This window comes from Sarcophilus harrisii, chromosome 1 (genome assembly GCF_902635505.1).
Source record: "Sarcophilus harrisii chromosome 1, mSarHar1.11, whole genome shotgun sequence".
In the NCBI taxonomy this organism is placed as follows: Eukaryota; Metazoa; Chordata; class Mammalia; order Dasyuromorphia; family Dasyuridae; genus Sarcophilus; species Sarcophilus harrisii.
Window position 1 is genome coordinate 18,465,133 of NC_045426.1, and position 12,186 is coordinate 18,477,318.

General features: G+C 42.3%; 1 protein-coding gene across 3 annotated transcripts in view; it reads right to left on the reverse strand.

Annotated features, from left to right (window-relative positions):
* The window catches only part of DNAH12 (dynein axonemal heavy chain 12), a 133,327-nt gene that overhangs the window by 31,762 nt on the left and 89,379 nt on the right, over nt 1-12,186 (reverse strand). For all 3 annotated transcript variants that reach the window (XM_031953093.1, XM_023498082.2, XM_031953085.1), the window contains 5 exons: nt 9,462-9,703; nt 6,860-7,007; nt 4,613-4,758; nt 3,777-3,991; nt 2,129-2,321 (listed from right to left, as the gene is read on the reverse strand). In XM_031953093.1, the coding sequence (XP_031808953.1) occupies nt 2,129-2,321; nt 3,777-3,991; nt 4,613-4,758; nt 6,860-7,007; nt 9,462-9,703 (944 nt within the window). The remainder of the gene's footprint in view (nt 1-2,128; nt 2,322-3,776; nt 3,992-4,612; nt 4,759-6,859; nt 7,008-9,461; nt 9,704-12,186) is intronic.

Genomic DNA, 12,186 nt, shown 5'->3' on the forward strand with positions numbered 1-12,186 from the left:
GAAGGAAGTAGAGGAAAGTAGAATGGGGAAATTTTCTCACATAAAAAAAGTACAGAATTAAGAGCCTTTACAATGGAAGAGTAAATAGGGGGAGGGTGGTGGGCAATGTTTGAACCTCACTCTCATCAGAACTGGCTCAAAGAAGGAAGAATATATATACATATTCAATTGAGTAGAGAAATGTATCTTACCTAATAGGGAATTAGGAGGAAAAGGGGAGAAGAGAAAGGGGGAGTGAAAAAAAGGAAGACAGATTAAAGGAGGCAGTGATTAGAAGCAAAATAGATTTTTGAGGAGGGACAGGATAAAAGAGAGAAATACTAGAAGAAAATGAGATGGAGGAAAAGAGCCAGGAATCATACCTGTGAAAGTGAATGAGATGAACTTTCCCATAAAAGAGAAGCAGATAGTATAATGGGTTAGAAAACAGAATCCAAAAATATGTTGTTTATAACAGACATGCTTAAAGCAGAAGGACACATGGAGTTAAAAATAAAGGACTGGAGCAGAATCTATTATGCTTCAGTCGAACTCGAACTAAAAAAAGTTAGCAAAGGTAGCAATCTCAGACAAAGAAAAAGAAAAAATAGATCTAATTAAAAGAGATAATGGGAGAAACTACATTTGGTTAAAAGGTACCATAAACAATAAAGCAATTATCAAAAAATTTTACAGCAAGTTTCTCTGATAAAAACCTCATTTCTCAAATATATACTAGATATTGAACTGAGTCACATTAAAAAAAAAATAAAATAAAATAAAAGCCATTCCCCAATTGATAAATGGTCAAAGAACATAAACAGGCAGTTTTCAGAAGAAATCAAAGCTATCCATACTTCTATGAAAAAAAAAAAGTTCCAAATCCTTATTGATTAGAGAAAGGCAAATTAAATAACTCTGAGGTACCACCGCACACCTTTCAAAAATGACAAATTTTGGAGGAGATGAAAGAAAAATAAGTCGAGTACTGAACTGGTCCAATCATTCTGGAAAACAATTTAGAAACTATGCCTATTTGTAGCCACTCTTTTGATGTTAAAGAATCGAAAATCCAGGTGATGCTCATCGATTGGGAAATGGCTGCACAAGTTGAGGTATATTATTGTGATGGAATGCTATTGTGCTATGGGAAATGACAAGGATGGGGGTAGTTTCAGAAAAACATGGCAAGACTTATGTGAATTAATGCAAAGTGAAGGGAGAAGAACTGGAAGGATCATTGTGCACAGTAACAGCAATATTGTAATGAACATCCACTATGAAAGACTTAGCTACTCTGATCAAGATAATGATTTAAGACAGTTCCAAAAGCACCCATGATGAAAGATGCCATCCAACTCCACAGAGAGAACTGATGAACTCTAATTGCAGATTGAAGTAGATTTTTTTCACTTTATTTTATTTATTCACTTTTATTTTACTTGTTTGTCTAAGTTTTTTATTTATTTTATTTTATTTATTTTGCTAATACACCTAATAATGGAAATAAATTTTGGATGATTTCATGTGTATAATTTATATCATATTTCTTGCCTTCTTAAGGAGTGGGGTAGGGACTGAAAGAAGAGGAATTCAAAACTTTTTAAAATGAATGCTAAAAATAATAAAGTAGTTTTTTGTAAGTGAAATGTCACAGTTGATTTTAGGTTCCAGTCTACCTTAGTAGTCTATATAGGGTATTACAAATCTATCTTACACAAAAAAAATTTTTTTAATTCCTAAACAAATTTCCCCCCCTTTCCATTTTAAGCTCCTCAACTCTCATTCTATTACCAGTGGGAATAGCTCTAGACAGTTTTCAGCTCTTTACTACACAAAACTGAGAATATTTATATAGATCGTTGGTATAAATTATAAATATTTTTGATGCATACATACACCCACAAGGTTTATAGTTACTAAAAACTTGTGTAAAGTATGAGGAAACTATGTAAATCATATGAAAATAAAAATATGACATAACTACCCAAAATGCATAGCTTTTTTTTTCCAAGCCAAGGGGCAAAGTTTATTGTAACTGTAACGCCAATCGAAGCGGGCTCAGTTCCTAGCCCATAGCTATAACTGAATGGCCTTCGATGACTGTTCCAGGATTTACAACCTCCCTGGATTCTCTGACACTACTTACCTCTCCTTTGCGACCACAATACCCAGCAGCTGGTCCTGGAGTCCCTCTGGCGTGATCATGAAATTGAGCAGAGAAACCTTTGTGGCCAGCTCGGGCATATAATGCGGATTCCTCAGCTTCGTCGTGATGTAGAATTTGAAGTCAAAGGAATATTCGATGATGACTTCCCCGAGCCTTATGCAATCGATGCCTCCTGGAGTTTCAGGAAATAAGAAAACACCAGATCAAACTGGTTGGTCTCACTCCCCTTCCTTTAAAGCTCTATTGGTATTTCTCTTATGATGCTATAATACATTTAAGTTACTAACAAAGATGAAGAGTGAGTTTAATAATCAGAGAAAATAAGGCTGGATCAGTCAACCAACAGATATTTATTATTTTTCTGGGCAAGCAATGATCTTTAGGCGAGCTTTTTTGCCCCATCCAGATGCCATCCGAAGGACTTTTCTTCCTCTCCTTCTGCCCCTACCAGAAATCATAATAATTACTTACAGATGGCAGATACCTGGGAAGGGCAGAAGGGTCCAGAGAAAAGGCCAGCCATGGGTAGCCCCCGTGGACAATCCAACATCCGCCTGGCCCAGCAGAGCTGTCATGTCAGAGACCCATGACCTCACTTCATCAGTGGGAGAATATGCTCCACAAACACTGATTTATAATTTGTAGTCTTGGGGCATTGCCTGAGGCTCAATGGGAAGTCTTAGTCCCTCACCCTAGACAGTGCAATGGCCACTTAATCCAGTCTCTTCTCCATGGCCGTCAAAGTCCTCTTCCCAAAGATCCCTCCCTACTCAATAAACCAGAAGGCATCCCCAACACTTCCAGGATTTAACAGAACATCCTATGCTGCCATTCCGGGCCTCCCAGCTTTCCCTGCATCGCTCACAAAGTCTCTCCCATTACATTTTGGGTTGTTGGGGGCAGGGCTGCCTTTATACTCTTCCTGCACCCCCAGAAAGAGCCCAGCACCCTAGACAGTAAGAGGTGCTCAAGGTAGGTTTGTTGAATTAAAACAAAATTGGGTCTCAGGCACTGGAAATACAAAAATCACGCTTTCTCTGATCCTAAGGAGGCAATCCTTGCAAGGCAAAAGAAACATGTCCCTATGCTGCTGCTGCTGCTGCTGCTGCCCAGCCCAGTCATGTCTGGCCCTTTGTGACCCTGTGGACCTCTGTCCTTGGGGCTTTCTTACCCAAGATACCAGAGGGGCTCGCTGTTTCCTTCTCCTGCTCATTTTACAGGAGAGGAAACAAGAGGCAAACAGGGTGAAAGGGCTCACTAAGGGTCACAGAGCTAGGAAGTTTCCAAAGCTGGATTTGAACTTGGGACTTCGCAGCTCCAAGCTCAGCACTCTATTTACTGGACCAGGCCCATATCTAATTATAGAGAGAATTTATGCAAGGTACTTTAGGGAGGGAAGGCACTAGCATTGGGGAATGGAGGGTGGGGTAGGAAGGGGCTTTGGGTATGTGAGCTGACTCTTGGGGAAAATGAGAAATTACACCTCATGTAATTATATCTACTACTAATACTAGTACTGGTACTACTACTACCTAGTAGTATTACTACTACTATTACTCCTAGTACTGGTACTACTAGTACTACTCCTAGTACTGGTACTACTACTCCTCAAATTTTCCTTTTTTACCTTGTTTAAATGTTTGTCTGAGCAGTAAAGGCTCCAAAGAGGGATCCAACTCTTCCCCCACATTTTCTAAAAGGAGTGGGGCGCCAAATTGAATGCAATTTTCCAATGTCCTCATGTAGTCCGAATCTGAGAGCTTAATCACGCTTAGTTGGTTATCCCTCTCAGAGTTCTTAATCCACTTGTTGGCTTGACCTTGGGGATCAATCATCAGAGGCCTGGAAAAGATTAGGAAGAAACATAAAAGAGATCTGAAATTTTAGTTGCTTTATAATTTGGGTGTTGCTGAGATAACGTATTCTCAGACAAGACTAATTACTGGCTCAACTAAAGAGAGAAAAGACAGGGGAAGTCTTGGAAAACACATCACATCTAAAAATATAGACTGAAAAGCAACAAGATGGCAACTATTTGGGGAGCAGGGAAGGACAGCCAAAAAAGCTTCTCTTGCTTGTATTTCCCTCTGAGGTAAAATCAAATTCAAAGAAAAGTTACTTAGGCTTTAATTGAGATGGTCTACAATTAAGATCTAGTGAGGAATTTAAAATATGCCTTTAAAAAGAAAAGAAGATAAAACCAATCAACCAATAAAGTTTTGGGTGAAGAACTTTTTACCTGGAAGCACAGGTTCTCATTTCTGCTACTAATTGGAGAAAAGAACTTCGAAAAAACTTCCGTTTTCAATAATCAGTCATATCCCAGCACCAAAAATCCAATCTTATCTGACACTGGCATTAGGAGGAAAAAGGTATAGGATTCCAAAAATGAGGGAGAGAAGCAGTTTTCTGTAGTCTTTGGGATAAAAACGTGAGAAGAATGACCATTCCACTGGCCCTTACCAACGTCTGGAATTGCTAACGATCACACCGTTGTCTATGGAGAATATATCTGTTGGTAATCCGGCAATATTCCAGGCTCGAATCTTGATTGGATCGCCCAGAGTCTTACTCAGGGAGAATTCATCCGAGCAAGGGATGTCTTTTATCTGTAAGAAACACAAAGCAATGGAAAGTTCTGGCTTCTTTCACATTGCAACTGGGAAGTTTAATTCAAATATCCACTTGGATCTCTAAGTAGTCCAGATATTTTGCTGGTGTCCAGAATTCCATGCTGGACAAAAGTAACCTCTGGGGAACGGATGTGGACACAGGTCATGTGAGCAGCTGCGCCGGCAGGTAAAAGGCTGACTAGTGGTAATGGCTGACTTTGGCCATCACAACTCACCAAAACCACCTCTAGGGCAGGGGCTTGCAAGCTGAAAGGGACTCAGAGACCCTCTCATCTAGAGCCATCATTCTAAAGAGGAAACTGGCCAGTGGGGAGGTCATACAGCGAGAACATGGGAGAGCCCAGGCTGGAAGCCCACTCATCCCGCTCCCAGGCCAGTGCTTCCCTCCCTGGATCCCCAGGGGCTTTCAAGGTGAAATCATGGATCTTCTGAATTGTGAATTGTCCTTAGCAAGTAGCAGTATTTAGCAATCAGCAAATATTATTGTGTGCACAACCATTCCAATGTATCTGTGAGCTCACTGATGTGGCATTCCCTTCAGTGATGCACACAGCAGACCATCCCTGCCTGCCCATCTCTGCCCATCCCAATCTGCCCATCCCTGCCCATCTCTGCCTGCTCATCCAGCCTGCCCATCCCTGCCTGCCCAGCCTTGCCTTCCCATCAGTCACTGCCCATCTCTGCCTGCCCATCCCATGCTACGGTAGCCCAGGGATCCAGCCCACAAAATGCTGGCCTTTTTCATGCTCCCTGGCCATTGTTGACTTCCAGTCCTAGTTCTGACCTTAGGAACTCTGTTACTTTAAGCAAGTCCCCAACCTTAGGCTTCCAACTCCTCAGCAGTAACAGATGAAGGTCACACAAGACATCTCCAAAGGCTTGTTCCAAATCTAAATCCAAATCCATAATCTCTGTGACCTAGCCAGACTTTCTTCTCTTCTTTCATACATTTTCCTGAAATATTTTGTAATCCTATTTCACTAATAACTCCTACATAAATAAATAGATAAATAAATCAATGGATGGATGGGTGATGGATGGATGAATAGATGGATAGATGAATGAATAAATAGATAAATAAACAAAAAGGACCGGAATAAAACTTGAGCTCATAAAGGAAAAACAGAAGATGCTTATTTTTGTATGAACTTGAGTATTTAGTAATTCCAGTATCTCCCCCTCGCCTCCCCCAAAGAGCTTAGAAAAACTAGACCACAACGTTCCAATGAGGTTAAAGACAGAAAGAAATGTCCCATGTATTCCAAAATTATATTAGAAATAGTCACAGAATATTTTGTGGAGGAAAAAACAAACCAAGTGGGTGCTTATCCATTGGGAAGTGGTAGATCCACTTGTGGAATATGTGATTGTCGTTCGGTAATTTTTTCAGCCATGTCCAATTCTCCATGATCCCAGTTGGGATTTTCTTGGCAAAGACACTGGATATTTGTCTTTTCCTTCTCCAGCACATTTTACAGATGAGGAAACTGAGACAAAGCGGGTCACCCAGCTAGTAAAGAGCTGAGGTCAGATTTGAGCTCAGGAAGATGAGTTTCCCTGACTGCAGGTGTGGGGCTCTGCGTACTACGGCACCCAAGAGTACGTAGCAGATGTAAGGAACAGAATACTATTGTGCCATGATTGCAACTATGAGGAACTCTGTCTGAGAAATATGAGAAGTTATGCATCAGCTGATACAGAGAGCGGGAAAAGCAGAAGTCGGAGATCCATACAGCAATGACTCCAAAAATAAAAACAAAAAGACTAAAAGACATTTAAACTCCTATAAATGCACCAGAGAAGAGAATGAAAGGGGGAAGCAGGGGTTGAGGAGGGGGATGAGTCTGAGCTCTGGGCTGGATCACTCTCTGGGTCAGGCTGCTGAGCTTCCAAGGGAAGGTTTAGCATCAGGGGAAACTTTTGGGCTGGGGAAAGGGAAGTGGGATGTGGAGATTACCTCCAAAACAGATGTAAATAAATGAAGATTTTTGTCTCTAAATAAAAAAGAAAGCTCAATGTGCTCAGCGACAAAAGGAGCACCTTTTGAAGCCACGTCTAAGGAGGATCGGTCCATTACCTTGCAGAGCATGCTCCAGTCCTTGGTACACTCCTGGCGGAAGCTTGCAGTGAAAGCGCCCAGGTAGGCTATGACTCCGGCTGAGACCAAAACATCTCCAGTCAGGTTGTCATACGTGTCCTGAAGGTCATCTGCCGCTTGAGACCATCTGTGAGCAACCCGAGGCAAAGAAAGGCCAGAAAGGCGTTTTAACAGTATTATTGGTAACTGCAAAACAAACTAGAAATGACCTATTCAAATTCAAAGGCAAAAGTGAGCAAGTGCAAGGGCAAGAGAAATGCTATGGGGAGAAAGGCCCCAGTATTGACAGGGTCAGGGAAAGAGGGATCCGGAAAGAAGGAAGTCAGAGAGTCCGCACCAGGCCTGGGAGGGTCATCGATGCACAGGGAGGGTTGAGGGGGTCTGCTTGACAAACATCCCAGAGGCCTTCAGCATCTTGGAGAGGAACGCCACGTGGGAAAGACAGGCTGGGCCCAGGTCGGGAAGGGTTTGATTTAAGGTTTGGTGTGTGGGAGCCACTGGAGTGACTGAGCAGGAGAGGACATGTCCAGGTTTGTTCTCCAGGAAAAGCAGTGGTTGGGAAAGTAGAGCTGTGAGGGGAAGGAGGTGGCAGGAGGCAGAGAGACCAGCTGGAAGCCATGGGGAAGTAATAGCTGAGGGGAGAAGGTCGGTCGGAACCGTGGTGATGATTGGGCAGAGGGGACAACGGGAAAAATGACAACTGAGGGAGAATCGCTTGTGTAGTTGGGGAGACCGACCCAGTCGTGTCCTCCACAGAAACGCTTGGAAGCCAACGGGGAAGAAGAGACCAAGTTCGCTTTTGGACAGGTCGAGTTTGGGAGACTGGTCCCAAATGTCACAGAGGCCACCGAGTAGGTGCCCAGAGCTGGGACAAGGGCAGCTTCCAAGAAACACTTCTGTGTTAAGTTTGTTAACATTTTCTCCAACACTTTCTTATGTCTAAACAATTAAAATCAGAAACAAATTGAGCCTTAGTTTGCCCATTTTTTAAAGCGTAAATACACCCCAAAATGAAGAATCATTAATTAACAAATTAATAATTAACACACTTTCCTGTGAAAAATGAAGAATCATGAGTTAACAAATTAACAATTAACACACTTTCCCATATGCCAGCTTGAACTGGCCCGGCACACCCATTCTCATTACCCTTGTCCATGTGTAATTGGTCACGAGCTCCTGGGGGCAGGACTGGGGGGTTTGCTTTTCGCCTCTCTCTGTTGCTCCCCCTCATTTAACATGATGTCTGGCACAGGGCAAACACTTAACAAATGTCCAATGGCTGCGGAAAGCCAGGTCAGATAAACAATGAAGTGATTAGGCAGGTTGTTTAGAGGGAGGAAGAGAAATTAGAAAAGGAGATGGGGGGAGAGAACAGATCCCAGCGAAGGTGACGGGGAGCTTCAGGGGGCCATAGACACCAAAAGGAGAACTGGTCTCTCAAGAGAGATTGACAATAAGCTGGATGAGCCTGGCAGCAAGGGCTAGAAGACAAGAAATAGGATTCACGATACCACAGGGGACTAGCCTTGAATAGGAAAAGGTCATCTCTTCACCAGAGAATGCAGCCAAGGCAAAGGCACGGGGCGTGAGGTCAAGGGGGACTGAGATGGAGCAAACGCTCAGAAATGGGGTGCTCCCAGGTTTCTCATTTCTGGTACTGGGACTTCGGACTGTTCTTCTGGAAAAATAAGACCACCCCCACAAAGAATAGTTCTCCTTCAGGAAAATGGGGCAGTGACCCCAATCAGTAGGAGCTGTCTTCTGAATCAGGGTCACTGTGAGGAGAATGACCCCAAGAGAGCTCCGACATAAGTTCTCATACTGGGAAATGCGGCAGCGAGGCGGGCGGTGGATAACAGCTTAGCTCTGAGAACACTAATGGCTGACATGCTTGCCAAGTGCCAGGCACTGTGCTAAGTCAAATATTATTCTATTTGATCCTCACAGCAACCCTGGAAAGTAGATACAATTATATCACCATTCTGCAGATGAGGAAACTGAGGCAGATGAGATTAAGCAATTTAGTGTGTCTGAGAGATCAGAATTGAACGCAGGGCCCCCGACCCCAGTCTTGGAGCTCTATCCACTGTCGCCCTCCAGCTGCCCCCAAGATACTTATGAACTATGTTACCCTAAACCTTCTTCAGCCACAGGTTTATGTCTAAATTTGGTATAATAATAGAACTTACTTCACAGGATTTTTGTAAGGGATCAAATAAGGTAACAAATGTAAAGCCTTTATCCTACATTAAAGTCCAATAAATGTTAGCTGTTATTTCTTTTAATGGAGCCCACGGCATATGGTTGTGACATTCCAATGTAGTGGGAAAGCCTGTCATGTAGACGGCAGCAATGGATGGGCACAAGGTGACTGGTCCATGTGAGGATCCAAGGCAGACCATGGTCACTCTGTGAGCAGAGACCCTGAGGCTCTTCCCCACTGCTCCCAAGGCCCTTCCCCATTGCCCCCAAGGCCCTTCCCCATCGCCCCCCCCAAGACCCTTTCCCATTGCCCCAATCCTAGAGAAGCCTGAAATCTGGCTCAAGGGTCTCAATTCCTGGCATTTGGGTCCCAGACCTTGTTTTCTCTCCACCCAATCCGCCAATCAGTCTGGAAGCTCTCTCCAATTTCTTCGCACACAGCTCCACCTGATCTTCCAGCCGGGCTTTTTCCTCCGTTTTCTCACGAAAGGTCTGTTGTAAATTGTCCAGGCGATCCTCCACCGCCTTGAGTTCTGCTCTCTTCTGATTCAGGAGCTCCATCGTCTCTGCCAAAGACTTCTGAGCTTCAGCTAAACGGGCTTTCTTGGGAGCAACCACCTGGATGGAAAGAATCAGGTGAAAATTCTAATTACTTGGGACATATACACCACATTCAAGAGACCCACAAACTGTCACCTGGTGGGTAATTGAACCCTTTGGGCAAATCAGTGACAATTGTTTCATGCCACTAAGAAGGAAAAACATTTTTATGGTGATACATTAGGGCAGCAAAAAGGATCTTTTCTTTTTTTCAAGGCAAAGTGACTCGCCCAAGGTCAACAACTAGTAAGTGTTATGTGTCTGAGGACAGGTCCTCCTGACTTCAGAACCAGTCAGTGCTCTATCCACTGTGCCATGGAGCTGCCCCCAGCAAAAACGATCTAAAAATACTTCAGAAAATAAGAGACATATTTTTAGGAATTTGTTTTCATGCTGCACATTTGTTTCAAAGTTTTGTTTTTCCTGTTTTCTTTTAAATTAGGGTGAGGGAGGGAGAGAGGGAGGAAGCAAAGAAGGAAAGGGAGAAAAGGACAAAAGGAAGGAAGTCACTGACTCATTTTTAAAACAATAAGACCACCAGAAAGAATCAAAGATAAATAATCTGGTTATTAATTTTTTTGTTGTTATTGTTCAGTCCTTTCAGTCATGTCTGACTCTTTGTGACTGCATTTAGAGTTTTCTTGGCAAAGACACTGGAATGGTTTTCCATTTCCTTTTCCAGCTCATTTTACAGATGAACTGTAAGGTAAAGAAGGTTAGTGACTTACTAACTCACAGTCAGTAAGCTCCTGAGGTCACATTTGCACCCAGGTCTTTCTGATGCCAGCCTGCTCTATCTACTGTGCCATCTAGTTGCCCCATAAACTTTTTTTCTGCTTTTTTCTGCCTGCTTTTGAAGCAGAGATTTCCTGCATGTTAGGCAAATTTGAAAATCACTACACTACAGAAATTGTGCTTTAAAAGAAAAAAACAGCAGTCCCATGTTTAATCTTTTTTTTCTGTTTTACTACATATATGGAAATTTTATTTTATTTGATGTTAAGTTCATGGTAAAAAAAATTTTTAAAGAGCTAACATGGCTTTAATTTCATCATCATATTTTTAAAAATGCTCTAAATCACTATTGATTAGAGAAATGCAAATTAAAATAACTCTGGGATACCACTTCACACCTCTCAGATTGGCTAAGATGACAGGAAAAAATAATGATAAATGTTGGAGGGGATGTGGGAAAACTAGGACATTAATACATTATTGGTGGAGTTGTGAAATGATCCAACCGTTCTGGAAAATAATGTGGAACTATACCCAAAGGACTATCAAACTCTGCATCCCCTTTGATCCAACAGTGCTTCTACTGGGCTTGTATCCCAAAGAGATCTGAAAGGAGGGAAAGGGACCCTCATGTGCAAAAATGTTCATGGCAGTTCTTTTGTGGTAGCAAAGAATTGGAAAATGAGTAAATTCCCATCAGTTGGGGAGTGGCTGAGTACACGTAGAATTGTGGACTCATGATGACACAATATTAAATCCTCCCAGATCCATTCATCCATTCTCTATGTTAGAGGAAAAAAAAAATTCCAAAAGAACTGGAGGGAGGAGGCAGGAGTCACCGATTTTGTATAATTGCCAAAACAGGATATTCTGGGAGATGACATCAGTCAATCTTTGACCCAAGTAACGATTTTCACATCTCAGTAAATTCTTCAGTGAGGTAGTCTGGCAGAGTGGAAAAGGGAGGCCAGTCCAAGTCAGAAAGAGCTGGGCCTTAGACATCCCTCTGACACGTACTGGCCATGGGACCATGAACAGATACTACGTTTCTCAGGACTGCCGGGCCATTCCACAAAATTCCACCAAAAAATAAAACAAGCTGCTCATCAGAAGCCACGGAGGAAACTGCCCCATTGAAGGGTTTCTTATACAGATGGAACCTGAGGCCCAGGCCAGGCAAATAAAATCATGTAAGCATGGTCTACCAAGGGCACCCTTGATGAATATATGTACAGACGAGGTTAGGAAGATTATTTTCTCTTTCTACACAGTCACACATTAACTAAAAGTTATAGATAATACAAGTTCCCACTGGTTTCTTTTTTTGTTGATGATCCATAAAAATAAAAAAGCATGACTTAGGAAGAAAAAAAGTTAAGTCTTAAAACTTCTCCAATCAAACGTCTCTCCCACACATGTTAAGGTCAAACATGAGTCTTTGAAATATACAACCTCATAAAAAATAAGCAGAGCCCCCAAAAAGAGATATGAGAAGAAATATATATATATATATATATATATATAGAGAGAGAGAGAGAGAGAGAGAGAGAGAGAGAGAGAGAGAGAGAGAGAGAGAGAGAGAGAGAGAGAGAGAGATAGAGAGAGAGAGAGAGAGAGAGAGAGAGAGAGAGATACATATATATCTGCATAAATACTAGTCCTCCCCTCTATAATACAGGTTCCTTACAAGTCAGGATTAGTTTGTTCTTTTTACTTATATTCCCAGAGCTAGCACAGTCCCTGGCACTAGTCAATGCTTGATAACT